Here is a 23,669-nt window from a genome sequence, read left to right on the forward strand (position 1 = left end):
TAAGAGCATTTGTTACGTATATCCGCATCATCAATTCCTATATATAAACTCCTCTCCTCTTACCTGAGACTCTCCCTTCACCAGGTCAAACACTAACTAGATTGTTTTCCAAGGGACAAACAAGAATGCGAGTATGAGTTGAGAATTAACAACACATTGTCAAGAAAGTAAACTCAGTGTTGAATGGAAAGCACTGCGTGCTGCCCTTCCCCAGTTAACGCTGCAGTAAAATATCCAGGCCCGTGTGCTCAGAGTAGGACCACTGGTGGGCGTATTGAATACTCGGACATCAGGAAGGCTCGTTTATGTATCTCCGACTTGTTCCATGGTTTAGTAATTAGCAAACTGCTCTGGAATCAAAGGTTTGGTACTTTTCTTTCGATTAGCATTCCATGATTTATTTGAAATGCTCAGTGTTTGCTGAAATTGGGTGAAAAAACCTTTTGACGACATATTCTCTGAGCCTTAAAAATGGCCGGTGTCGACAGTACTGTAAGATGCACTGCCAGCAGATTTGATACTTTTCATTTCGGTAGAGAGAGCAGTGTTTTCTAAGAAAGATTCAGAAATCAGCTGATTATAACAATTATGTTTCCTTTATTGAATGAAAAACTAAATAGAAAGGTGGTCTTCACATTTGGGGACACTTCTGGAAGCACCCCTTGGAGATGTTGCCTGAGGCATTGCTTTTCTAGGATGCACCAATATTTTTTCTCCTTAAATGTACCAGACATATTTCCTTACAGTGTCTTCATTGGTTGAGTGGATAATGTCTATAGTAATATTTTAGGTACCCGTTAGATTTTCAAAGGAAGACTATTTTCAAATTTGCTGCTATAATTGAAAACCTAATAACTGGTCCTGTTGACTGTGCCTTTTGTCACTGTTTCTCTGCCACAATTGCTCATGTGTATATGAAATAAAGAAGTCAAAAAAGCCATGTTGAATTCAAGATTCCTGCTAATAAAAATGGGTAAGACTTATTAACGAGTACCAGTTTTGTATTGGTTTTGTTTAACACTGATATAATAGTGTACTTGAACTATTTTCAGGTAGAAAACAGGAGTGGATCTTCTATGTGGGTTTCGAAAAATTTGGAAGAAAGGAAAAAAGCTTTAGTGTTAAGTCAGTGATTCTCAATGTTATGCGCGCTATATAGCTTCCAAGTTAAGAATAGCCACCACAGGCATTTTAGTTTGGGGTTTTTTGTATATAAAATGATGATATTTAGGGCCCATACGTACAGTGATTCCTCTTTGAGTTACATTACAGGTAAGGCGGCTTCTGAGGGTTAGACTAGAATGCAGCCCTTCAGCGATGGAGGCAGACTGGGCCTTGGGACGGGGACGGGGGTTGGGGGTTAGAATGTGGTTATTGTCATGTTCTCCAAATGCACGCTTTCAAAAATTCATTTTAAAAATCACTTTACCTTTCTAATGTCCTCATGCTCATAGTACTTTGTATGGCATTCTTGGTTGTGTAAATATTAGAATGCATAAAATACATGCTTTAATTTAAAAAATATTTATTATAGAAATGTACATTTAGTTTTAAGGAATGTATTTGACAATAGTGTTAACATATATATTTCCTCAATTGGCAAACTTTACACCTTTAAGAAGATATCTACAATGAGAGTTTACTTACAAGTTTCCTAAGAAATCACTTCGCCAATACTGTTGACACAGTTAAGATACAACAGTCTCACTTTTCATTTCACTCTGTACTTGTAGAAGGAGCACAGCGCATGAGTGAAGTTCCATCCCAGGGCTAGTGACAGCCCGTAGAGCAGAATGAGAGGCGCAAATGGGTAGAGAAGAATTACTGTATTTTTCAAAAATGGCAATGCTGGAAAACAAACAAATCCAAATTCATTTTTTAGAAGAGAAAATATGACTAATAAATGAACATCCTGAAAGACAGCTCTTATTACAACATGTGGGGCCAAACAGGAATGCGTCCTCTGAATCTGTAAGATGCTGGTGTGTGGCTGGAGCTCTCCTGCGCTCACTTTAGCTGCTTCCCTTCTCCGGCCGTGAAGGAGCCCAGAGCAGGGACTACCTCAGCACAGACGCTGAGTGAGAAGCAACTCGGGGCCTAACACAAGTTAAGAATGAGGAACAAGCATCACAAATACTAAGGAAAACGGGTGAGTTTAAACCTGTGTCAGCTTCAGAAGCCACTATGAGTCCATCTTAAAATACCAACAGAGATGGATGATGTAGGAAAAAACCAATTCCTAGCTATTTGAGATTTCCCAATGTAGAAAGCATTACACCTCCACTCTGAGAAGGTAAGATCTCAAGTAGTATCCCAAGCTTTAGGAAAGAACTAAAATTCTCAAATATAAAATGTCCCCAAGTATCCACATTTCTTTCTTGCTCATTGCTTAGTTAGTGGGTCCCCACCCCATACACTCTAACTAAACAGTCCTCAGACAGGAAGCCCCCAAACTGTAACTGAGCTGTACCCAAACTATTGTAAAGTTACTAGGACAGTGGCCAAAGCTCCGCTCAGAACCAGTGTTACAGGGTGCTAATCACAGTGGTGACATGTCACAAACATCTCCTCTGAACTAAAGAAAGGCCTCCCAATGCCCTAAACAAGGTATTAAATTCGAGGAGGGGAAGTGGTCCCTGGCAAAGCAGCCGAGGGGGTGGGGACAGCTCTGACCAGGGGCACCAGTCAGAGGTGAGTACAAGTGGTTTGTGTTTACAGTGAGGCCCTAACCATCCAGAAAGGAAGAGTTAAAAACATACAATGTTAGTAAGTTATAATGAAATATCTAGATTTAATTTAGCTCTATTTAATGGAGATCATTTAACATAAATGAAGAATAACGTAAACACATTTCTCATGTTAAGAAAAAGGGACTGATAGTAGGATTTAACCATAAACTTGTCAATCTATCCTGAGGCCAGAAGTGGGGCCCGAGCTGCAATCACCTACAGAACCTACAGTGATCACAAAAATGGAAAATGAGGCCGAGGTGTTAAATCCCTACCTGCCCACTCATGCGACCCAGGCCTGCCTTCACTCTCACCTGCTGGTGACCAGAACCTGAGAGCCTGGGGAAGAGGAAACGGCGAGGGTTCCTGCCGTGACTCAGTCAGTCAATATGGTTCCTTGCAACAAAACTGGTTCCGTATCAGCTGTGCCACTTTGCAGATGTGCGATCCTGGCCAAGTTACTTAATCTCCCTATGCTTGTTCTCCGTTTGAAAAATGTGTTGCTGGGAAGATTAAATGACATAACTCACCCAAAGGACTTGGGGCAGTGCCTGCAATGCTCCATAAAAGTAAGCTAATCGTATCACAACTCTCCCTCCCTGTTACGTGTCTGGCCGTGGGCATTACTTACCGCTGTATCCCAGGAAGGTCACATAGATGTAATAACCCACTGCAATCAACCAGAAGGTGTTTCCGACCAAATAGCCAATAAACGTGTCTGTCAGGATGACATCTGCCGGAGACATGCAGACAATGAGTCCAGTGCACAGTGACACTCGGGGAGCAGCTGAGGAGCGAGTGTACTTACGGTTGATAAAGAACAGCTGGATAAAATGCAGGATGACTAGGAGAGGATAAAACGCGTTCAGATGCACATCGAAGGCGTAGCCCCACTCCACGTCGTAGTCTCTGCTCTGCCGTTTCACCAAGTACTTGTTAGAGATGAACCTGAAAAGCAACGTTCAAATCGCTTTCATACAATACAATTCACTCTGGGAAGGTTTCCTGACAACCGGCTGTACCGAGCACTACCCGACACTGGAGACACTTGGTAAACAAAACACAAACACCTCTGCCTTCAATGGAGGGGGAGCAGACCAACAACATCAACGTGTCACGTGGCACCATGGAGAAAATGCGTGGGAACAGACGGAATTCAGAGTACAATGTTAGATATGAGAATGACATCTGGCAGTGACGGGAGTTACGGGCCAGAGCTTGCCAGGCTGCGGGGGAGGCCCCGTGCAGAGCAGGTGGCAGGTGCATGGTGTGTCTGCGGGACAGGCAAGGACACCAGTGTGCCGGAACAAGGGAGCAGAGTAGCAGGAAGTAAAATCAGAAAAGAAACGGGGCCAGAGCCTGTGGCCACTGTGGCTTTTACTCTTGGTGAAATAAGGAGTCATCTGACTTACTGTTTTGACCAAGTTCCTCTGGTTGCCAATCTGAGAACAGACGGCAGGGATGAGTGGAAGTGGAGGCCAGTTGGGGGTCCACCGTGTGAGAGAAGAACAGGTTGGTAGCAGTGGGGTGGTGACATACTGTACTTAGAAGGCAGAGCCAATAGAATTTGTTTATTGGATGGGGAAAATGAGGAAAAAAATCCAGGATGACAGATTTCTGCCTCAAACAAATGGAAGACTGAGGTGGGAGTGGCTTCAGAAAGGATGGTTGGCATTACTATAAAACTGAATTTAGCAGAATATCAGTGTAGTGCACGTTTGACAAAATGCCTGAATGTCTTTTTCTTCTTTATTAGTTTCAGGTGCACAAGACAAAGTAATACTTAGACGTTTATCATTTATGTCCCTCACACTGTGGACCACCCTCCCCCCATCCACTACCCCTCTGACATCGCACACAGCAATCACATTTCCACTGTCTCTATTCCTAATGCTGTACTCCGCTTCTCGTAAGTATATACATACATACATACATACATATATATACATACATACATACATACATACATATATATATATATATATATATATATATATATATATATATAAATTATAGTTGACATTCATTATTGTTCAGCTTCAGGTGTACAGTGCAATGGTCAGGCATCTACATCTTCCCTGAGGTGGTCTCCCTAATGGGACAAGTGTCCATCTGACACCCTACAGAATCTTTACAACATTATTGATTACGTTCCCCAAATTAATTTTCGAAACCCCGTGGCCATCTTGTGGTTACCGAATGTTTTCTAATCCCCTCACCTTCCCCCTTATCCCCACTCCCTGAATATCTTTTATATGCTTAATTTTTTTAAATGTATTTAATGAAGGGACAAAAATTCAATGCATTATGTAACCCACAAAACGAAACATTTAAATAACAAATATCTTGGGGGAAAAAAGAAAAAAAAAGAAAGGATGGCTGGGGGCAGGAAGGAAAGTCAGCAGTTTGGATTTGGACTTCTAACAGTGAAGACCCCTTTGTACAGAGTAAGAAGTCCGTAAAGTCTATAGAGTTTGGAGAAGGCCAAACTGCAGTTATAAACCCATCAGTGTATAGATGATAATGGCAGCACCCCCAGAACTGGTCCAAGGCCTATGACCTGGGGTACCCCCTATTAAAAGGTCAGGGAGCCAGGAGGAACTAAAAGGAAAGAGTGGCCAGTGACGTGTTCAGCCATAAAAACAATTATTCACAGTTATGTCACTGTTCTACAGCATGGCCTACTAGTTCAGTTAAATTATGAATGAACAAAAAAGTAAAATAATCAGTTTTCAGTCCAGGTGTGCATAGTAAGACCCCAAACTCCCGTCTTCCCAGGAACTGACATTTACACCCCCAGAGAGCAATTCCCGCTGAAGAACTGAGGGCTGCCTGAGCAGCTTCTGCACAACAAACGAGACAAACGCAGTCCCGTGGGAACCCCGCCCCCAGCACACCTGCCGTTTGGAGGGTTTCCCTGAAGAGCCCACCCGGGGGCACAGTGAAAAAACTGGTTTAAGAGGCACCTAGTCTGCACTGGAAGGAAATCCATTTACTAACCCTAGAGCATCTGCCAAACAGGAAGGGAACAGTGGGAACGCTGTTCAGTGTTGGGGACACAGACAACACCATTTGCTGCCCTCTCCGCCCCTTGACCACATGGGCAGGACATGATCCAGGCAGTGTAGCAGTCTCCAAGCTGGGCAAGGCTGTCAGTGCACCAGGCCTCAGGCCCATACCTCCTCAGCTTCTCCTCAGGACTCCCTGTGGCCCGTACCCTCTCCAGCCAGCTTGTGGCCTGGCATGGCTTACCCCCAGGTCTCCCTGTGGCCTGCTCCAGCTCCAGCTTCCAGCAGGCCTGCCAAAGTGACCCTGCTGCCCCTGGCACCCCCTACGGCTGTCACCGACTCTAGCTACAGCTCCCACCCCACTATGGCCTGTCCCTGGGTCTTCTCAACACACGCAGTCTACAGGAGGGAAGCTCCTACACAAGGCCATCCCTGCAAGACCAGAGAGGGAGCCATCTCCCCTAACTCAGAGACAGCAAAAATGACTCAACAAAAAAATACATTCTAAACAAGAGACTAGGATAAAACCCCAGAAAAAAATTAAATGAAACAGACACAAGCAATCTACCAGGTGCAGAGCTCAAAACACTGGTTATAGGAATGCCCAATGGCCTCAGGAGAATACATGAACTCAGAGAACTTCAACAAAAATATAGAAGATGTAAGACAGAACCAATCAGAACTGAATAATACAATAATTGAAATGAAAAATACACTAGAGGGAATCAACAGCAGATCGGCTGATAACAGAAGTGTGATCAGTGAGCAGGAAGATGAGGTAATGGAAATCACCCAATGGAAACAGCAAAAAGATTTTAAAAAGAAACTTTGATCAAGATTGTGCAATAAGTAAACTCTGAGCTTCCCCCTTCCCACAATCACACCAAAATTACAACTAAATTACATGACAACCATCACTGAAAACCACCCAAAGACTAGCTGAACAGAATTGCTGTAACTATAGATACAAAACAAAAGCCACGTGGAGACTAGTAGGAGAGGTGGAGACACAACAGCTACCCACACCCACGTGCGGTGGTGAAGAATCGAGAGAGAGAATTTGGCTGCAGAGGTGTCCCCTGAGGAGCAAGGGGTCCCAGCCCCACACTGGCCTCCCCAGTCCAGGGTTCCAGTGCCAGGAAGAGGAGACCCCACAACATCTGGCTGTGAAAACCACCACGGATTGCATCTGAGAGAGGGCTGCTAGACACCAGGCGCTGCTCCTACAGGGCCTGCACTCAGACTCCCTCACTCAGCTCCAGCGCTGAGGCAGCAGCTCGGAAGGGACCAAGAACATACAGGGAGGAGCTGAACTTCAGGAAGGGGCCTGGAGGGGTCAGGACAACTGTCACAGGGGACAGAAGCACTCACAGGAGCCACTATTACTTCGTTGAGCTTTCGTCCCACCTGGCCCGCCCAGAACAGACAGGTACCAAATCTGTGCTCCCCATAAACCTGACTGACATTGTTCTCCCACCCTGCTCATTTCCTGAGACCTGCCCCACCCCACTTGATCACACAGCCTGAGCCTCTTCAAACAGCTCCTCCACGAGTGGCCTGGCATGGCACAGTGTGGACATCCCCACTGCAAACCCCCCACGAGTGGTGGCTTTGCTAGGCTGGCACTGCACTTTCCCAAAGCTCTGCAAAGCCCAAACAAGCAGCAGCTGCTCGTAGCGTGCATTGGAGCTCTTGCCAAGCAGCTCTAAGCCCAGTATCAGTGGCAACCAGTCTCAACTTGCATTGTAACTCCCATCAGGTGGCCCCAAGTCTGGCATAAGCAAGCAGTGGCCACTCTTGGCTGTCATGTAGCTCTAAGAGGCCACAAGCCAGGCACAGTGACAGCTGGTCTCAGCCCACATTATAGTGCCCACCAAAGGGTCCAAGTCTGGCACTCATGCCAGCTGGCCTGAGTTCACAGGGTAGCCTCTCCCAGGCACCTCCAAGTCCAGCACAAGCAGCGACCAACCATATATCACTTTGCAGCTCCTACCGAGAGACACAAGTGGCGGCTACACTGGGCCTGCACTGGAGCCCATCCCAAGAGGCTCCAGACCCAAAACACCTGGTAGCCCGCTTCAGACCACACCAGAGCACCACCCAACCAGCGCCACAAATGACACACCAAAGGGTGGATTCGGCTGGCACCACAGCCCTGCTAAAGCAACTCCCACTCTGTAGGGTCAGCCCCCACACAACAGCTTGTCTGCTGTGGTCACATGCAGCCCTCACAGCCAGTCAACCTGAGGGTCAATCCCACCCACTGATGTGCCAACAGCAATTAAGGCTCAACTACAACAGGAGGGCACACACCACCCATACGAGGGACACACCTGGAGCACCTGGTTCTGATGACTAAGGAGACGGCATCACTGAGCCCCACAGCACACCTACTACATCAGGCCACTCTGCTAAGACCAGAAGGCAAAGTAGCCCTACCTAATACATAGAAACAAACACAGGGAGGCAGCCAAAATGGGGAGACACAGAAACAGGTCCCAAATAAAAGAACAGAACAATGCTGCAGAAAAAGAACTAAACAAAAGGGAGGCAATCTATCAGATGCAGAGTTCCAAACACTGGTTATAAGGCTGCTCAGTGATCTCAGGGAGAACTTCAACAAAAGATAGGAAACAAAAATGGAGATAGAAAACACAACAAAGAACTAATCAGAAATAAATACAATAACTAAAATGAAATATACATTAGAGGGAATCAAGAATAGAATAGATGAAGCAAAAGATCAAATCAGTGATTTAGAAGGTAGCAGAAAACACCCAATCAGAACAGCAAAAAGGAAAAAATAATCCAAAAAAATGAGGACAGTTTAAGGGGACTCTGGAACAACATCAAGTGTGCAACATTTACTTTATAGGGGAACCAGAAGGAGAGGAGGGAGAGCAAGGAACTGAAAACCTAGTTGAAGACATAATGGAAAACTTCTCTAACCTGGTGAAGGAAATAAATATACAAGCCCAGGAAGCAGAGTCCCAAACAAGATGAACCCAAAGAAAACCACACCAAGTCACATCATAATTAAAATGCCAAAGGTTAAAGACAAAGAACGAATCTTAAAAGTAGCAAGAAAAAAGCAGTTAGTCCTATGGCAGTCCAAGGGAGCTCCCATAGGACTGTGAACTGATTTCTCAGCAGAAACTGCAGGCCAGAAGGGACTGGCAGGAAATATTCAAAGTGATGGAAAGCAAGGACCTACAACCATGCCTACTCTACCCAGCAAGGCTATCATTTAGAACCCTAACAGATAAAGACTTCCCCAGACAAGAAAAAGCTAAAGGAGTTCACCAACACCAAACCCGAATTACAAGGAATCTCAGAGGAACTACTTTAAGATGAAAAGAAAAATAAAAAAAGATGAATAAAATGGCAATAACTATACATCTATCAAAAATTATTTTATGTAAATGGATTAAACGCTCCAATCAAAAGAAAAAGAAAAGGTGGCTGAATGGGTAAGAAAACAAGACCCTTTCAGATGCTGTCACAAGAGACTCACTTCAGATCAAAAGACACACACAGACTGAAAATAAAGGGATGGGGAAAAGATATTTCATGAAAATGGAAAACAAACAAACAAAAAAGCCGCAGTAGCAATACTTACACCAGACAAAACAGACTTTAAAACAAAGGCTGTAACAAGAGACAAAGAAGTATCCAGTAATCCCATTTGTGGGTATTTATCCGAAAAACCTAAAACGCTACATCAAGGAGATGTGTGCATCCATATGTCCATTGCAGTATTGTTTACAATGGCCAAGGCGTGGAGGCAGCCTGGGTGTCCATTGACGGATGAATGGAAAGGAGGTGGTGGTACGTATATACAATGGATTATTGCTCAGCCATGGAAGGGAATGGGTCCTTGCCATCTGCAGTGGCATGGATGGACCTGGAGGGTACTGTGCTGAGTGGAATGTCAGACAAAGAAAGACAGATGCAGTGTGATTTTGCTTATATGTGGAATCGTAAGAACAAAATAAAACTGAAGCAAACTCATAGATACAGAGAACATTTTGAGGATTGCCAGACAGGAGAGATATTGGGAATAGGTGGAAAAAGGGGAAGTGATTAAGAAGTTCAAATTGGTTGTTATACAGTAATCATGGGGATGTAGGCTATAGCATAAGGAACATAGTCAATAATATTGTAACAACTATGTATGGTGTCAGAGGGGTACTAGATTTATTGGGGTGGTAGATGGGAGGGTAGTTGGGGGCGGAGGATAAAGGTGAAGACATTAAGAACTACAAATCGGTAATTACAAATCAGTCATGGGGATGTAAAGCACAGGGAATACAGTCAATGATATGGTAATAACTATGTGTAGTGCCAGGTGGGTGCTAAGACTAGTTAAGGGGATCACTTCTTAAATTATACAAATATTCAACCATTATGCTGTACACCTGAAATTAATATAAAATAATACTGAATGTCAACTGTGATTGAAAAATTAAAAAAGGGGGAAAAGGTGAAAGGGAATAATAGGTCCAAATTTCCAGGTATAAAACAAGTACGTCATGGGGATGTAACGTACAGCGTGGGGAATATAGTCAATAGTATTGAGATAGCAGGTACGGTGTCAGATGGTTGCTGGACTTATGGTGATCACTTCGTTAAGTATATAAATGTTGAATAACTATGATGTACCTCTGAAACTAATATAATGTTGTATGTTAGCTGTATTTTAATTTTAATTTTTTTAATTAAAAAAATAAAAAACAAACTGAAACAGAAATAAACTCATTGATATAGAGAACTGGTGGCTGCCAAAGGGGAGAGAAATGGACAACTGGGTGGGAAAGGAGATTAAGAAGTACAAACCTCCAGTTATAAAATATGTCATGGGGATGTAATGTACAGCACACAGAATATAGTCAATAATATTGTAATAACTGTATTGTGCCAGGTGGGTATTAGATTTATTATGGTGACCACTTTGTAAGATACATAAATGTCTAGTCACTGTGCTATACTCCTCAAACTAACATAATATTGTATGTCACTACAATTAAAAATAAATTTAAAAATATAAAATATCCAGATAATAGAAAAATAGGTCTTTACAGGAAAAGAACAAAAAGGATCATTTGTATTATAAACACAGCTGTGGAAATTCAATGGACTATTATATGTGTGATTTCATATCAAGGACTCGGTTAAGAAAATGGTACCCCTACAGTGGAAATCAAAAGAAAAAAAATAAAAGAGGAAGAACATGGTATAGTACTAATGAAACAGTTCTGTACTCAGTTACCTGAAAATATCAAAATAATACTGCTTGGGTAGAACAAAAGGGAATTTACCAAAACCTCCTCCATTTAGCCAAGAACACATGCCATCAAAGGAATGGAGTAAGCCCCGGAACCACTCTGTGGTCCTACTGCTTCTTCCTTAAACGGGCACTTTCCAGGCCTCTGTCCTCGGTGCGAGTCTCACCTCTGGAACAGTCCTTCCTTCCGAGAGAACTCAGAGACAGCTGTGGCCTTCTCCTGCCACCTCCACATTCATGAACCATCACGCCCTCAGTTTGGCCCAGACGGTTGTAGGCTCAGAGTGGTGTCTCCAATGTCTACCGAACCTTTACTTGCGCTAACTATCCAACAAGCCACCTGAATTCAAAGTGTCCGACAGGGAAGGCTTCACGGCTCACTCACTCCTAAGCCAGAACCTTGCCGACATCCCAGAGGCGTGGGCCTCTTCCTTCCCACCCTCCTCACATCTTCTTAGCACAGGCCGCTCCCAGCCATCTCTCGTCTCCGTCCTATGCCCACCACACTGGCCTGCGCCTCCTCCGCTCACGCACACCCACGGCTGTATCCAGCCTCGCCTCCTCCACTGCCACAGGAAAGAGTTTTCCTAAAGTATAAATGTGGTATTATTCCCTTACTTCAAAGCCTCCACCTCCCCACCTCCCCCACCTCCAAACTCTCTCTCTCTCTCTCTCTCTCACACACACACACACACACACACACACACACAGCCTATGACATAAAGTCCAATTCTTTTTTCTGAATTGTATTTAAAGCCAATTTCTCCAGTCAGATCTCTTCCGCGGCCATTCGGTGTCACCCTGCACTCCCAGACCTGGCGTGCTTTTCCACACATCTATGTCTTTCGCTTGGTACTAGGGCCCAACGATCCCATCGCCCCATACACCTCAGGCTGGTTCCTCTAGTGCCTCTGGCATGACCCATCACATGCCATCATTCAGCTGCTCACACGCTTCACAACACAATGGAGATTCTCAAAAACATACTGAGTCCTTCCCTATTTAAGTCACTCACGCTGTCATAGTCATACTAAAGGTATGAACAGTGGGATGACGTGGCTTGAGGCCCTCCAGTCAGTGCATGCGTGGCAGAATGCTTTGCTACAAACTAAAACTAAAGTGTTCCTTTGAAAGCCTTATTGAATTTTTTTCATATACCAGGTTTTTCCATGGATATTTTCATAACGTATATTAGCAGTATTATTAGGCCAGATTTTAGAATTTTAGGTTAACGATTTATTGACTATCTAGCACATACAAACCCTAGACTGTACTAGTCAGAAGTTACAAAGAAAAATGAAACATTAGTATCATCAAAGACTATAGTCTCAGAATTCTGTTTAAAATATTAATAGCTACCATTTACTATCTGCCAGAAGTTTCCTACCACAAACTTCTCAAATACCTTACAAAATAGGTAATTCCATTTCACGAGAGAGGAGATGGGGGCTAAGAATTACACAGTAAATGACTGACCTGGCATTTGAACGCAGCTCTGTGCCTAAAATGCTCCATAGTGTTTTCTCCAGTCAACGACCATCAGCCCTGCCAAACACTCGCCCTCTACTGCGCTCTCATCACACCCATTCCCTTTGCGCAGCTTGCCAACCACACAGAGCCCTGTATCTGTGAGAACAATGAGAAACTAAACACTAGCTTTATACTCAGTACACTGCTGTTGTCAAACCAAAGTCAGTCAGACTGAAAACCCTTTCAATAAAATCCTGTGTATATGCACATCTCTCCCTCAGCAGGAAGGCACCAAAAGTTTAATTGCAAAATCTTTTTACAAATGTATTTTATTTACTGCCAAAGATTCAAAGTAGGAGTCCATGGAATACATCTCTAGACCTTATAGTAGTGACCTACTAACAAATACAGCAGAAAAATGAGCCATCATCCAGACAAATGAAGCAGAATTGGCTAACTGCATAAGATTTTTGCAAAACAATGCATTTTGTTAGTGTGATATAATCATTATTTCAGTTCACTTATTTGCTGCACTTTAACAATGTAGATCATCCCTACAGTATTTTCTGATACAGGTACACACTCAGAAGGGCAAGTGATAACAACCATGGTAGTCAAAATGGATGCTTTCAGTTCACCTACTGTTTTAATTTCCATCAGCCACTGTACCTCTGAAACAAGCCAAAGGTGGCCCTATAATGAAGAGCCCAAGCAAGGTATGGTACTTACCACATCAGCGTCGAGATGAGAAGACCAACGCCTACACAATCTATGAATACGACCCAAAGGAGAAGCTTTAGCATCTTTAAAAATCCCATGTCCAGCACAAAGGCAAATCCTACAGTGGACACTGAAAGAAAGATTTATAAGACTCATTCAGGCACTTTGCTAGGTCTGGGGATACGAGGCAAAGTCCCTGCCCTCCAAATGCTCACAGTCCAGTGGTGAGACAAACAAATAAACAAAACCCCCCAAGATGTGCTCTATATGGTTTAGAAATGCAAACCACCTCGGAACACAAAAGGGCCACTGAGATATTTCAAGTTTACCGAGGCCCCTATCTGGTTCACCCGGGTGGCCCAGCATTTAGACCACCACCGGTACTAGAAAGACACATATTTAAGTCCAGTTAAAGGTGAGAAAAATCTTACACACTTCAACACCCTAAAGGTAGGCAGGTAGGACCCTTTCACTACATGACTGGAGAACTTAAAAGGAGCTTCTCAAGTTCATATCAGTACTTTGAGAACTCTCTGAATCTGCCTGATTGTGAAAAGCAGTTTCCAATCTTGATACTTCTTTTCACAGTAAGTTTGCATTTGGGTATCAATTTATTTATCAGAGTATTTAAAACACATGAAGTGACTATCCTCTGCTTTTCAAAGTTCCGAGGTAATGGTTCACTCTGGCATCTGCTTAGGACCGTTAAGACAAAGACTACAACCTTCTTTCCTGTGATATTCTGAGGCTTCTGAAAGGAGGACAGAGCTTTAAATATCCCCAAATTCCGACCCACAATACGTTTAGAACAAATGACAAGTCCCGTCGAAACACTCAATTTGGTCTTCAACTTCACCCCAGATCAACTGACACTTACCACAGAGCCAGACGCTTAACAGGACCAAGAAAGCTGGGTCATCCCTGGCCCACTGATCCTTCGTCTGCTTTCGATAATGAAAGTTTCTATAAACCCTCTGCGGGGAAGTGAACAGGTAGAGCATCTGCCAGGCAGCAAACTCAAAGTCCATCTGCTGAAAACGAAAAAGCCTTCGAAGGTATTTGTACCGCTTCGCTCCAGCCGTGTGTCTCGCTGCATCCCTGGAATTCAACGCTCCATTCCCCTGCACTGGGGAAGTCACTGAAATACTTGGTAACATCTTCCTAGGAACGAAAACAAGGGTTTTTAAAAAGTGATCTTAAAGTGTTGGCTGCTAGCACCCCTCTTCCAACAGGAGTGAGGGCAGGTGGCATTTCCACCCCAATCCTTGAGAAGAGTGCGGGCTCAAAGCGCACGCAGTTGGTTCTGAGGCTCGCGTGGGGGCTGGAGAAACGGCCACTGCACATCAGGCAAGGGCAGTACCGGGCCCTCCACTCCATCGTAACAACACTTCCCCTCCCCTCGCTCCTCACAGCCCTGGGGTCGGGGGAAGACAGACTGATTCTGACTCGGCGTCAAAATCCCGTGCTCTTATTCAAGCCTCCAGCCTTTCATGGAAAGCCTCTGTTTAGGCCGGTTAGAAACAGGTGGCCCACCGGAGCGTTACCAGCAGGCAGCTCGTTTCCTAAGAGCTGATACAAAACCAAAGCAAAACTCAACTCCAGAGTTTTGCTGCCCTGCCAGTTGGGCAGGGGGACGACAGCACGGGAGACCCGTGGGGCCGGTGTGGGGCTGGGGCAGCGCGGGCCTCGGGCCGGCCTCAGGCCCCGTCTCCGCTGCCCAGGCTCCCGGGCGCCGGCGGCTCCCCGCCAGCCCGGGCCGCGGGGAGAAGTGCCACATGTAGCAACTAAAACCTACCACAAAGCTACAGGGCTGCCTCTTAGTGTAAGAACGCCCGAAACACTGCACGGGACGCACTCATACTACGCATTATTCGGTATTTATCTGCAATTCAACTGTAGCAGGGCGTCCTAGATTTTATCCCCCAACGTCACCGCAGGCAGAACCGCGGCGCCGGGGCTCGTCACTTCAGGGCCGAGGACGCTCCCGATGCCGGAGGAGACGGCAGCGGGCGGGCCCCAGCCGCGCGCGCACGGAGCGCCCCTCAGGCCTCACCTGCAGCCCCACCGCGGCCTCCGCCGGGCCCCTGGCAGCCGCCACCTCCGCCCCGCAGCCGGACCCCGCAGCCGCACGGACAACTCCCTTCCCTCGACGTAGCCGGAGGTGCGACACGGGACGTGCGCCCACTTCCGCCGCGCGCGGCCTCTCGGGACCCGTAGTCCCCGACGGCCCTCCGGAAATTGTTGCTGCCGGCTTCCGGTTCTTTCCTCCGGACGTTGCTCGCTCGCAGCCGGGTCGCGGGCAGGCGCTGCGGACGGAAGCGGTGGGGGCGGCGGCCATGCCCCGGTATTACGAGGACAAGCCGGAGGGCGGCGCGTGCGCGGGCGTGAAGGAGGACCTGGGCGCGTGTCTGCTGCAGTCGGACTGTGTGCTGCAGGTAGCGCGGCCCGGCCGGCGCTCGGGCTGATGCCGACGCCCAGACGGGGAGGCGGGCGGCGGAGGGTCCCGAGCGGCCTGCGGGGGCGGCCCGGGGACGGGCCTCCGGAGTGGGCCGTCCCGGGTGCGGAGCACAACGCCTAAGTTACTGGACTTGGGCATGGTCACTGTCGCAGCCTCCGTTCCCTCGGGTGTGAAGTTTGGGAGAACGGTACCTCCCCGTTGGGTAAAGATCAAACCATTTCGGGTCCAGAAACGTTTTTTGAAAGCTGCCACTGCTAGGTTCTGAGCGCCTTCTGCGATGACAGAGGGCAGCCAATTATGTGCAGCGGGAGCTATTTCAGGAAGTTGCTCCTATTTCCGAGAAAAGACAGCTACCCCCGAAATGGACATGCACCAGGAGGTTCTTCCAGCGTTTCTCCTGTTGCATGATTTATATTTGGTTCAGTAACCGTAGCCGCCAGCCAGACTGGCCTCCTGGTGACTAGGGAAACTTAGAGTTAGGAGGTAAGGGGTCCTAGTCCCGCTGGGTCACACAGATGAGGAGACCAGGGCCCGGTTCGCACGCGCCCGGCCGGGCGTGTTTCCCGTCTGCTCCGCTGGTGCAGAGCCAGCTCCTGCCAAACGCCCGTTAGTGGCACGCGCGACGCCGGGCACAGGCGGCACCCGGGTGGATCAGTCACGGACACCACCTCCTAAGACTGGCCCGAGGGGAAGGACAGACCCGCCAGGGGCCGCGTCCCTGTGATAAGGGCTGTGTGAGCATTGAGTAAATATTTACATTTGGGAGTAAAATGCCCGGGGAGCCCCGGGGACAGTACCTTATTTTTGCTTCGAATCTGGAAATGCCTCACAGAGGAGGTGACACTTGATCTGCGTCTCCAAAGTTGAGTAGTAGTTTATCACGTAAGGAGCGGGGGCTGCGGGGGCTGCGGGGAGATTCTGGGAGAACAGCCTGTGCAGAGCTGGAGGCGTGGTGGGGCCGGGGGAAGCTAGTGCCCTGGGCCCGGAGGATGGAAGTTTGCTGTGTGTGTCGGAGTGAGGAGCTTGGACTTTGTCCTGACATTTAGCATCAGGAAGACCCCAGAGATGAGCGATCGCGGGAATCAAAACCGTGGGGTAGGACTGAGGAAAGGCACTCGGGAAGCGGAGGAGGACGTTGGGGGCCGGGAGACACCCCAGTTGGGTGTTTGCAGTGATTGAATCATTTATTTGGCAAACATTTCAGTGCCAAGCTGTACTTCAGGGGACATAGAGATGAATGGGACACACTGACTCCTGCGTAGAAATTGCATCTCTGGAAAGTTGGAAAGCTGTAGGCAGAGAGAATGACCAATGGTACAGACTTGCTTTCCCGTTGATTATGTGGCCATATTGATGCCGAAAGTGGTCGCCTAGGAGAACTTGATGTTTATAAATAGCCCCTTAAATAGATGTGCCTTTAGTTTTTGGTAGATTCATCCTCAGTGGTGACTTAATTGGAGTGTAAAGGGGTAGTCCTGAGGCAGAAGGTCGGGTCTGGGGGTTCTCGGGTGGTTTGGGGGAGTCGTCGCAGTGGTGAGCTTGGGGTGTCAAAATCTGCTCAAGGGGAAATCTCCAGTGATGCAGAGCAGGTGAAATTGGGGTTCTGTTTTTCCTGATACATGAAGGACCAGGTGTTTCTATTTCAGTAGTACTCTTACCTCATTAATACCAAAGTGTTTAGTACCAACACTAAAAATGTTCTGATTCTGATGTTAGGGCCCCTAATTCTGGCTGTTTGAGCTTTGCAAGTAACACTGAACAGGGTCATTTTTACCCTCAACATCCCTTGACTCATTTTACATTGGAACTCAACCTTGAGTAGGAAGATTTCATGATCTTCCTTATATTGTCAGACATTGCATAAGGCAAATAAGCAGTGTTTTATTTCTATAATAGTAAAATAATGTAGGGTTTTGATATTTTTCCCTCCTCATGAATTGCAAATCATAGTTTGATGTCATTAAACCGCAGGTAATTCAGAAAATTCAAGTTCAGTTTACTTTTTCCAGATGCTGTTTTATAGATTTCATTTCTGGGACCCTGCTTCATTGGTACAGATGGTCCCTATTGCACCTTCCTGTCGTCCCTCTGGCAGGCACTCCCCCGCTGTGGGACGAGCTCACACTGCCAACGGCCTTCAAGTGTGTACACCTTCCCCCTATCCCTCCCCCTCTTAGTATTTTGAGCTCTGTGTCGGCAGGAATAGCTAGCATTTATTTTTTAACTTCCCACTAAGCTGATCTAGGACTGCTCTGAATTTTTTTTAAGTAAATTTAGTCCTTCTGAGGGTTTTAGTCACCAGACAGATTAGTAGAGTAGGGTGTTCAAAGAGAAATTTCGCCGCAATTAAATTTGAATCTTGGCTTTTTGAATTGTGAAATATACTTTCTGTAGATACTTCCACGTGTCCAATATGTTTAAGTGCCTTTGTGTTAATTTACGACGGTAGATTCGTTTAAATATTTTAAGGTAATGAAGAGGTAGTATCAGGATTTCTATTCCATGTTTTCCTTGAAAGAAAACTACCCAGTTTCCCCAAAAATAAGATCTAGCCAGACCATCCGCTGTAATGCGTCTTTTGGGGCAAAAGTTAATGTAAAACCCGGTCTTATTTTACTGTAAAAATAAGACCAGGTCTTTAATTTTTGCTCCAAAAGATGCATTAGAGCGGATGGTCTGGCTAGGTCTTATTTTTGGGGAAACACGGAACTAAATTTTAGCTCTCGCCTATTTTTGCTGTTGTTAACTCTCAAGTCTGATTTTTAACAGTTGTAGTTTTAAGTCTTATTTATTCAGAGTCAGAAGTAGACGTTCTTCCTGTGAACATTCTTGTAGCAGCATCCTGCCTTCATGGCAGAGTGGGAATGATGTTTAACCCAGTTTTCTCTGTAATCTCCTTCTGAGCTGCCACTGCTTAATGATGAGTTCATTTCACGTCAGGCCCAGGCAGACCCGCTCTCACAAGTATATGTCAGTTCTGTTCATATTATCTCCCATTCCTCTTTCAGTTCTCACTTAGTTGAGCTTCTCAAAATAGAGAACTTGACTTGGGGGGCCAGCGGGTAGGAAAATGCAGATGTGTTGGTTAAATTGCTTGCATTAAAAGGATATAACCGGAGACTTGTAAACCCCTTAATACTGCTTTCCAGAACAAACGCCCTCATTCACCACATGCCTGATCACATATGCAAGTGTGTATGTCCTGTCCCCCCCCACTCTCTCTCTCACACACACACACACACACACACACACACACACACACTTCTCCGTCCTTAGGAGTTCTTGAGTGTAAATGTTTTCAGCACACTGAAGACACCATTACTACTTTCCCCTTTACTCTTTCTCTTTCTTACCCAAAAGGACCTGACGATACTAATTTCTAGATTTTTGTTTTAAAGAAAAGTATCCTGTGGAAACCGATGTTTTCAAAAATACCCTTAAAGTGCCCCCAAATTAGTTTACTTTTTTCTTCTTTTGCTTAACTTTTTAAAAAATGAACCATTTTCAGAAGGTTATTTTGTATTTTCTGAGAAAATTTCCCAGGTATTTATATTGTTTTATGTGTCGCAGGAAGGAAAATCCCCTCGGCAGTGTCTGAAGGAGGGAAACTGCAAAGCTTTGAAATACTCATTTTTTGAATGTAAAAGATCAATGGTAAGTAATTAAGAGATTTTTAAAAGCTTACGCTAAAAATTAGCTGTATGGAGTTAAATAGCTTGCAGTGATACCATTCGGAAAAAAAGGTAGTGAGTTATGGTAGGTAGCATTCATGAAAACCCGTAGCTGGTGGTTCTGTTTTCCTGCCCCTGTGCCAACCTCAGCTGCTGATTGTCGCGAAGTTCTGAAGGGATGAGAATGAAGTCTTAGCAAATATAATAAGATCTAATAGTGCTTCACTATCAGTCCTCCAAGAGAGGGGGTCGTGTCACACTTAACTAATGTGACTTCACTGATGCACGCTGGGCAGAAACCTGAAACAGAATTTAAATTGTGCTGGTAATTTCGCTTAGTATTTCAAGTAAGTGCATAACCCAGAGTGAAAGTGAGATGGGAAGTTTGAATGGGCCGTTTTCTCATAGTATCAGCATCTCATCCTGTTACAGTTCCCATATTTAAGGATTATTTAGTGATTTATTGAAAACAAGGCTTTTGGCTTCGTGTAGTGATCAGATGAAGAAATGGCTGGCTGGCCCACACCGGCTGTGCTGCACTCATTGTAGGGTAAATCTCAATTCCTTCCTGTAGAATTTCTAGGCACTGATACTACTATGCAAGTTTGCCCTATATGCTGACTTTTGTACCCTCCGCCCCACCTCGCATCCCAACCTTAAGAGGCTGCACTGTGAGGCTTCATGCTGTCATCCTATGAGCTGGTAATTTAAGGGTTTTTAATCCCCTGATGGCTGCCTGTTACTTACCATTTTTCAGGGCTCTTTGTTTTCTCAGTTGCTATTTCAAGATTTCAAATACATTTGAATATTAACCCAACAAAACTTAATTAGAAAGTTGTTTGCTAGAAGAACATATATTGAGTGTAGTTCAGAGAAAAAGATCAATGTGGATTTTACTTGAGAAGAAAATCCTTATTGTGACCTTAAATGGAAATTTTATTTTTAATGCCTTATTTATTTTGGTAGCTCTGACAATTTCCTTTTTGATTGTGCTGGACAAATTTTGGTTTAATTATACATTTATTTTGCAGTTGGATGCCAGATCAAGATTCAGAGGAAGAAAAGGATATTGACACTATTATGTTGAAACTGAGATGAAAACAACAAGGGATTTTTTATGGTCATTAAAACAGAGAAGCCAAAATAGGAAACATACTTTTTCTCACATCTGTTTGGTCAGACCAGTTTTTCCCTCCGTGGGACACTGGAGAAATGGCTGAGTTCTAGTTCTGAATATGTATAAATGATCCTCTTGCTCTAATTTATTTTTAGAAGAAAAATTTAATGGATGAGTTATGAGCTGGGAGTATGAGAATTGTTCTGAAGCACAAAGAATGGAAAAGTTGTTATTTTCAAACCTGACTCCTCAATCAAATGACAGAATTAGTACATCCTTCATGAATGTTAATGAAGGCCACTGATGGGACTGTTAAAATGATGAACATGGAGCCTGGGGAGAAGGTGTCTATTAGGAAAGTTTAGGATACAACTTTCTGTTATTCATTCTGTCCTGTTTACTTCTAAAATAAACTGTGTTTGATTCCTGGGAGAAGTGCTTCATCTATACTGATTCACCAAGGTAACAGCCTCAAACGTTAATATCACACATTAGACAGCTGGGTGCAAAGGCCCAGCATATGTTGCCAGAGCTGTTTGCCTCCATCTCTTGACTTTTTTGGTTTCCTGGCTTCCTTTTCAGGCTGGCCCTCTCTACATGATGGTAAAGAAGCTAGTGGCATCCAAAAGCTCAATCCATAAGATCTGTGATCCAAAATGGAAAGAGAACCATCTTTTTTAGGGGCCACTCATCAAATTCTACAAAAGAGTTATTCCCTGGATCCCCTGCCCTTGAATTAGACCAGTGCCTGTGGGAAAAGGAATGGGGCTCATCACCTTGGCCAGGCCTGGGTCTTATAATTCCCATCAGAATCCCATTGGATGAGTGGTGGGCCTCATCGCAGAAGGAAGGGAAGAGTTGGCACAAACTGAAAAACACATGTTCACTGTGAAAAGCAAGAGTGAAAAACGTGAAATGCTTGAAAAAGTTTAGAATAACACTAATTTTATTCTGATCACTTAATACAGTAGAGGGCCGAATGTGACTCCAAGTTCCCATCTTTATTTTCAGTTTTGAAGAATGATGAATCACAGCTTCTTCAAAAATCCACAGGTCATGGACTTAAAGCAATCAGTATTCTGTAGCCCATTTACTAATTGGGATTTTGATTGGCATTTCCCTGATGGTTTATGGGGTCAAACATGTTTTCATGTGCTTATTGGCCACTTGTGTATCTTTGGAGAAATGTCTATTTAAGTCCTCTGTCCATTTTTCAATTGAGTTATCTTTCTGTTGTTGAGTTTTAAGAGTTCTTTATGTATTGTGCATGCAAGTTCCTTAAAGACAAATGAATCGCAAATGGTTTTCTCCCAATTTGTGGTTTGTCTTGACTTTCTTGATGCTGTTCTTGAAGAACAATTTTTAATTTTGATGAATTCCAATGTATCTGTTTTTCCTTTTGGTGTACCTAAGAAAACCACTGCCTAATCCAAGCTTATGGAAGTTTATGCTGTCTTCGCCTTTGTGGTGATGTGTTGATCGTGGGTAACTGAAACCATGGAAAATGAAACCTCGGATAAGGCGGGGACTACTGTAACGGGTTATATACAGAGAAAAGCAACACCATCTGGTGCTGAAGCAGGAAAGGTTTCAGTTGACCACCAGAATAAATCACCCATCTTGATTCAGTAAACTTCTCTGAGTAGCTCCTTTGCAGCAGGCATTACACTTGCCTTTGGGAACACACAGTAACATGCCAGACAAAGTAAATGTTAAGTGACGTGGTGAATGGGATGTACGTGGTATAATAGTCATACATTCAAAAATGAATGAGGGAAAAGATTATTCTAGAAGGGGCAACTCATGTGGAGAGAAATCACCATTGAGGAGGGCGTGCCTGAGATGGCCTAGAAGGGGGCATGAGCAGGCTGAGGAGGGGTGGCGGGTGGTCCAGATCAGAGGGGACATGGCTGAGGGCTGGAAGTGTGTGCATGGCATGACGGGATGGGAAGAAGAGACATTTTCGTGGCTGTTGAGATGTGCTGGGGAAGGGAGATGAGCCCAGGGTGGGCGGTGGGGTCACTTATCAGGAAGCCTCAGCCAGCTGGGAGGAGAGGGGATGCAGGATTTGGTGTTGACGTGCTGTGTTTGACACACCCAAGTAGAATGACTGAGATGTGGTTGGACGTGTAGATGGATCTGGACCTGGAAAGTGGGATGGACCTAGAAATTTGGCAGGCATTAGCCAATAAGTGGTAATTTATTCTGTAGGAATGGGTAAAGCTTCGGAAAGAGCATCCAAAGTGAGAAGACTTATGGACAGAAACCTGGGGAGGCCAGAGCAGCCAACGGAGCGCAAGTGGAAGAAGCAAGGAGGAAGAAGCAATGACGTGCTCTGTGCTCCCGCACCTACCGTGTTTCCTTGAAAATAAGACCGAGCCAGACCATCAGCTCTATTGCGTCTTTTGGAGCAAAAATTCATATACGACCCGGTCTTATGTTAGATTATATTTCATATTAAAGACCAGGTCTTGTATTAAATTTTGCTCCAAAAGATGCATTGGAACTGATGGTCCGTTAAATGGTACCAGAGAGTGACGGCACCATAAAGGCCTGCATTTGAATGCAGACCTTCCTGGCCTGGCCAGAAAGGCCCACCCAGAGCCTGGGGCATGAAGGCATCACAGCAGTGACGATGCTGAGGCCCAGGGGGAATGTGAAGTGTGGCTATTCTGACCCCCCTCTCAGGAATCTCTCACAGCTCGGGTAGTGATGGCTGCCATGCAAATAGGAAAGTTATTACCCATGTGCCAAATCTTAGCACAGAACAGCCTACCCAGGGAGGCACAGGCCAGTGTGGCCCGTCGTTGCGTGGAGGTGGCCTAACTTCCTGGGTAACAGGCAGACCTGGTTTTACTGTGTGTCGCAGATACTGCGCTTTTTACAAACTGAAGGTAAGACCCTCCACCTGCAAAAAAACTCGCCGAAGGCTCACACGACAGCATTCTTTCACAATAAAGTAATTTCTAATTAAGGGATATACATTGTTTTTTACTCATAATGCTATTGCACGCTTAAATGGAATACAGTAGAGTATAAACATAACTTCTATGTGCATCGGGAAACCAAAAATTTGTGGGACTCGCTTTATTGCACTGTTCACTTTATTGTGGTGGCCTGGAACCGAACCCACAATATCTCCAAGGTATGCCTATATGAAAAATTCAAAAATCTTAAAACACTTAAATTATCCTTTTATTGTGCATTTCAAC

The 23,669-nt window shown here is 45.1% G+C and overlaps 2 protein-coding genes across 4 annotated transcripts; one reads left to right on the forward strand and one right to left on the reverse strand.

The window, feature by feature from the left end:
• Positions 1 to 1,508: 1,508 nt before the first annotated feature.
• Positions 1,509 to 15,396, reverse strand: UNC50 (unc-50 inner nuclear membrane RNA binding protein). 2 transcript variants are annotated; one of them, XM_081068486.1, is made up of 6 exons: positions 15,265 to 15,396; positions 14,089 to 14,372; positions 13,221 to 13,341; positions 3,538 to 3,677; positions 3,361 to 3,462; positions 1,509 to 1,848 (listed from the first exon to the last, which is right to left on the reverse strand). In XM_081068486.1, exons 2-6 carry the CDS (start codon positions 14,366 to 14,368, stop codon positions 1,712 to 1,714), a joined length of 780 nt encoding a protein of 259 aa, XP_080924612.1. In that variant the 5' UTR covers positions 14,369 to 14,372; positions 15,265 to 15,396; the 3' UTR covers positions 1,509 to 1,711. The 2 variants fall into 2 exon arrangements, with proteins under 2 accessions (XP_080924612.1, XP_080924613.1); XM_081068487.1 differs by lacking the exon at positions 15,265 to 15,396 and adding an exon at positions 15,007 to 15,028 and having other exon boundaries at positions 14,089 to 14,368.
• An 84-nt stretch (positions 15,397 to 15,480) lies between these two features.
• On the forward strand, positions 15,481 to 23,434 carry COA5 (cytochrome c oxidase assembly factor 5). Of its 2 annotated transcripts, XR_013994623.1 has the most exons (4): positions 15,481 to 15,646; positions 19,240 to 19,323; positions 20,372 to 20,919; positions 21,040 to 22,087. XR_013994623.1 is itself a non-coding variant. In XM_081068496.1 (3 exons), the coding sequence occupies exons 1-3, from the start codon at positions 15,548 to 15,550 to the stop codon at positions 20,411 to 20,413; spliced, it is 225 nt and encodes a 74-aa protein (XP_080924622.1). In that variant the 5' UTR covers positions 15,481 to 15,547; the 3' UTR covers positions 20,414 to 23,434. The 2 variants fall into 2 exon arrangements, 1 of the variants encoding a protein (XP_080924622.1); XM_081068496.1 differs by having other exon boundaries at positions 20,372 to 23,434.
• Positions 23,435 to 23,669: the final 235 nt, after the last annotated feature.

The sequence above is a fragment of the Rhinolophus hipposideros genome (assembly GCF_964194185.1).
Source record: "Rhinolophus hipposideros genome assembly, chromosome: 12".
In the NCBI taxonomy this organism is placed as follows: domain Eukaryota; kingdom Metazoa; phylum Chordata; class Mammalia; order Chiroptera; family Rhinolophidae; genus Rhinolophus; species Rhinolophus hipposideros.